Below are 5,046 nucleotides of genomic sequence, written 5' to 3' on the forward strand. Positions count from 1 at the left end.
TGAAAGAAAATGCGTTAAAACAATTTGCCAAAAATCAACGCGGTTTTTGAGCAACCTAAAACTTACACTTCACTAAAATTTAATGGGCTATAAAACTACATACTCCAAAAAATTCTAAAAAATCTGATTAAAAAGTTGAAAATTGCAGAATTTTTATAGTTTTTGCAAAAAGTTTGAAATATGAATTTATATGGTTATGGCAGATAATGACCGATAATTTTATAAAACAAAATAATAAATATTAAATAAATGAAAGAAAAATAGGCAAAATTTGAAAAAATTTCGTTATTTTTCCACCACAGCATATTTTTTCTATTACATTTTTTTCTTTTTCATTTAATTTTTTTTTCATTTACGTTTTAGTTTTCATTCATTTCAAAAGGATTATAAATTTAAAAACTTTTTTTTTAATTATTGAGGCGTATTCTTGTTTTCGTACGAATCGAAAATTTAAAATTTTTGTATAGTAAATGATAAAAAAAATTTCATGATTTTCGATTCGTACGAAAACAAGAATACGCCTCATTACTTTTTTCTCCTTCTAATTAACTTTTTTAGTTCTTTTATTACGTTATTTTAAAAAGAAAGGTTTTTTATGTAGTTTAATATTTAAGAACTTATTTTATTTTATTCCTTTTATTGCTTAAATTCTTTCCTTCTCAATTGATTTTTCTTTTAATTTTTAGATTTTATTCTTTTGAAAAGGATGTTTTTTTTTAATTTCATTTAATTTTAGATTTTCGATTTCTTCTAATGTTTACAATATATTATTTAAAAAAAAAATATTTCTTAATTTTTTTAACTTTATTTAATTTTTGGGAAATATATTTATTTTGATTTAATTAAAACAAAAGTTATTTTAAATAATATTTAGCTTTTAGAAACGTATCTCTTCATTTTTTTATTTTATTTTTTCTTTTTGCATATTTTTTTTTTAATTTTTAGTTTTTGTTAGTTAGTTTAGTGTAGTTTAGGAAATCGGTATATATTTTTTTAAATTTCATTAATTTTTTGGAAAACTTATTGCTAAAAGATGCTAAGACCTCCTCGTTAGCAAATCTTTCAATTAGTCTTTCGGAGAAAGGAGCTTTCAAGAAAGCTGCCAGAATTGGCAATCGTTTTACGAGACTTTTGTTGCTATTTTTGTCCTGTAATTTATTGAATATTTAAAATATAATTTTTTCAACTAAAGTTGTGGGCAAACTACAAGTGCAATCTTATTCAACATAGATACATTTTTTCTTTTCGAAGTTTTTAAAATCACCAAAAGCGCATTGATAATACATACATATGAGTATTTCCACTGCTATATGTTTGATATTCTTGTGTCCATTATATATCTACCATCAATCATTGGCATTTTGGCCAATTCCCATTTGCTTTATGAAAGCGTATAGTGTAAAGGAAAATTTAGCAATCTGAAAAAGACAATAGCATCCATTACATTTGCTTACAATAATTTTCGAAACTTGTAAAACATACTGAAACATTCGTAGCCATATTGATAGTAAATAACTTCATGGCTTTTATTTCAATTGACCTTTGAGAGTGATGCATAAAATAAATGATCGCTTTACGAAAACATCGATCCTGATCCACCCAATTGCAATGAAAAATGTCATCGGGCAATTTCTCGCTCTCCGTCATTAATTGTGTAGCGTAATAGCAACATGGTGACGTCTGCAGTAAAACGCACAGCAGGTACACTGTCGCCGAGATTTGTGTGCTTAGATCAGCAAAAATGAATATATTTATCATAGTGACACACAAAATTGAAGCAAATATCAAAAATTGCGTAAATATTGTTTTCGAAATAACCGGTTCCACTACCGCTACCAACCTAATAAATATATATAAAAAAAGTCAGATGCAGTTGGTTTTCTCGTGCATATATGTAAAACATTTACTCACTCTAAAATCTGCTGATGCGTAACAATGCAATCTACGAGCTCTTCCATCTTATCTTCGCTACTCATCTCAGCGTCCGTGCCCAATTGTTGAACTCGGCGGCGTAAAAGCTGCAAATGCGCCCGTATAACGTAGATATACACTGCTCCATATGTATCGTTTAAGGCCTGATAGTATAATGAGAAAAAGAAGAAGAACACATCAGCCACGGACTGCGCTAAGAAATCTATTCGGGAACAATTCCAATCCAAGAAAGGTATCCAGAAGCCAAAGGGCACTCCACCTTTTATCACATTAGGCATCAATGAAAACAACATGTAACACATGTACGCTATAAAAACAGCTGAAATCATTCGGTTTCCCATAAGCGCAGATCTACGTATTAGGGCTACATCTTCTGGCTTCTTGTACCGTGCATCCATAGCTGCCAATGTAGGTTCAATACTGCGCAATCGATTCAAGGATAGCGCCATGATTATAATTTTTGGTGGCATACCAAGTACATTCAGACCGGCCTGTATGCCGTTGAGGAAACGCATCGTTCCTATTTCGTGTCTCGCATATTGGATGATGGAGCCAACCACGCAAACTATTGGTAAAATGAAAATTATGGATCCATTGAGAAGTATTGACCAAATGTAGTAAAGCGGGCCAGTATCTTTTGGTGGATTTGAACCCAAGATAGTGTAACTCTTGAAGAGGTAAAAGAATGCATCACTTGAACGAAAATTAGCTATTCCGCGTCCTGTTAGCAACTCAAACATTTTTTTCCTCTAATTAACCGCCAATGGTGCGAATGAGAGATTTAAAATTCTGAGAATGTTGGAAATCCACTGCGAAATGGGATTTTATATTACGAATATAATATAAAACTGAGTAAGCCATGGGCGCCAACAAAAAGGCTGAAAGGCTCGAAAATAATTTAAAAACAAGTAATTTGAAACAAATTTTTTTAAAGACGAGCTCTTGTTACCACCTAACGGCTAAATTTTTTTCGGGTGGTTTGTTCCTAAATATTAAACACATCGGACCATAAATACAATCCGTACTATCTCCACACCTGGGCCACCTATCGCGCAAATTGTTATGGATTTATTCCATTTCATGTAATTAATATTTGTACGTTCCAAATATGAACCAAATCGCACTATATATATGGATTTTCCCAATATTTCGATTTCTGCGCCACCTATCGGGCAAAATTCCTTTTCGAGTAAATAATAAACATGCCAAATATAAAAACCTAATGCGGCTCTGTAGAGTAACGTCGTAAGCACAACTTTCAGCTCCGTTAAAATTAGGGAGGACCTTTCTGCGCCATTATAGACCTAACAAGGTTTTAGAACAGCAATGAGCAGAGAAAGATTTGCTCTCGGGCAGGGCGGTGCCCATCACCGTTTTCAAAAAAGGCAATTCACTCTCGTGCTACTTTTTCAATTTGAAGCCCCAGCGTCATTATGCCCGTTCTTTTATATGGCCAAGAAACTTGGACGATGCCGAACTAGGATGAGAAGGCTTTCGACACTTAAGTACATATGAACTATTTTATGTAAGATCTATGGCCCTGTTCTCGAGTGCGAGGGATACCGAAAAAGATGGTATGACGAGCTTTTTAAAAACAGTGAAGCGCATAAAAATGCAACGATTGTTGGCAACATGCAAGGTAATAGCGCAAACATAGTGCAGTGGTCGTAGCTACCGCCAGAACACCGTCTATACAGTAAGGCCTAAATTCTCGCACTAAGAGAGCACATAATCATGCTCAGCAAGCACCCACTTCCGCGAAGTCGGAGCCGCCACCTAGGCACGTCAGAGGGAATCTCTACGTACTGATGGACGGCAATTGGACCCGCTATTGTATAGACAGACAAGCCATACGGACATTTATAGAGAGACCGTCACACAGTGCTTTCTCCCATAGGCAAAATTTTAATAAAATAAAAGTGCTTGGAATATTTAAGTAATATACATTTTTGCAAAGCTAACATAGTACCTTTAATAGACTTGTAAGTTGAATTTACCAACTCTCCTTTTTGTTAACAGTATAGGGCGCTAAAGTAAGAAAATTTTTATTTTTTTTTTATTACTTTGAAACTTGTTATTTTTATTTACGTACAAAAAAACAGAAATAATTTTTGGTAAATGTTTCTTATTTTAAAAGTAGTTTGTGCTAACGAAAACTTTTGCGATGTTTTTATTGGAATTCCCAAAATTGCAAAAGTTTGGTGGAGTGAAATAAAAAAAAATTGTTTAAGGCTGCGTTATTTTTTATTTACTTTTTTGGTACGTTTTGTAGTGCTTTAATAGTATTTGTGAGGAAGTTTTCGATTTTTTTGCCGGAACTGTAAATATTATATGCATTTTTTAAGCCATATTTCTCAAGTTTCAGAAAAAAAAGAGCTAAGCTTATGAGTATCGCCAAAATTGCAAAAAAAAAAAGAATATGGTGTTAAACTTTTTTTAATACTATAAAAAATTATATTGAATCCAATATTCAGGCCTCTGTGTTTACTTGACGCGTTTTATTTCCACTTTCTTTCGGATTCCAGAACCTGCCTGTAAAATTCGGAAAATGAAACACAAATCCCAAAATACGGATTCAAGGCGAGTTTTGTTGAAATTCACTCGGAAGTGAATTGCAAAACCTGCCTGATTACTTCCATTTTTTTTTTTATTGAGCAAGTTTAGACAAATTTTTATTTATGATCCCTTTCAAAGAAAATATTAAATTATAAATTTTCTTCAATAACTAAAATTCATAAGGGCGGTAGTCATTTCCTGATACCAAATGAAAAAAATGGTAATATTAAAAAACGCAAAAAACCCACTGAATTCAAAATGGTGCATTTTTCACATATCTAGTGGTGGCTCGCCATTTCGCGAGTAAGCCAGCGATTGATAGTGTTGTCAACTACGCTAGGCGCGCTCTAAGATACAAATTTGAGAGTCTTATATCTATCTATGTAGTTATCCATGTAGAACACTTTGAGGTGCAAAACCTTTTTTTTTGTATCCTCAGCTCTTGATTTCGCAGATAAACCATGGATTCTCAATCCAAAATTGCGTTATTGATTAAAATTTACAAAGAGGAAACTTTTGCAAAACGGGCGTGCACTTAAATATGTATGTATATATAGT

At 32.7% G+C, this 5,046-nt stretch overlaps 1 protein-coding gene across 1 annotated transcript; it reads right to left on the minus strand.

Annotated features, from left to right (window-relative positions):
- Nucleotides 1-1,032: 1,032 nt before the first annotated feature.
- Nucleotides 1,033-4,381, minus strand: LOC108381498 (odorant receptor 7a-like). The gene is made up of 3 exons (XM_017637911.1): nt 1,912-4,381; nt 1,483-1,840; nt 1,033-1,418 (listed from the first exon to the last, which is right to left on the minus strand). Exons 1-3 carry the CDS (start codon nt 2,670-2,672, stop codon nt 1,347-1,349), a joined length of 1,191 nt encoding a protein of 396 aa, XP_017493400.1. The 5' UTR covers nt 2,673-4,381; the 3' UTR covers nt 1,033-1,346.
- Between the last annotated feature and the right edge of the window lie 665 nt (nt 4,382-5,046).

The sequence above is a fragment of the Rhagoletis zephyria genome, unplaced genomic scaffold, assembly GCF_001687245.7.
Source record: "Rhagoletis zephyria isolate East Lansing unplaced genomic scaffold, Rhagoletis_zephyria_1.1 Rzeph_scaffold_22753, whole genome shotgun sequence".
NCBI lineage: Eukaryota > Metazoa > Arthropoda > Insecta > Diptera > Tephritidae > Rhagoletis > Rhagoletis zephyria.

What these genes read in the sequence shown, in the direction of transcription:
- LOC108381498 (XM_017637911.1), bottom strand. Translation starts at nt 2,672, where the DNA reads ATGTTTGAGTTGCTAACAGGACGCGGAATAGCTAATTTTCGTTCAAGT. An exon ending in ACGCATCAGCAGATTTTAGA is followed by an intron (nt 1,841 to 1,911) that starts GTGAGTAAATGT and finishes TATATTTATTAG; the next exon opens with GTTGGTAGCGGTAGTGGAAC. An exon ending in ATATGGCTACGAATGTTTCA is followed by an intron (nt 1,419 to 1,482) that starts GTATGTTTTACA and finishes TGTCTTTTTCAG; the next exon opens with ATTGCTAAATTTTCCTTTAC.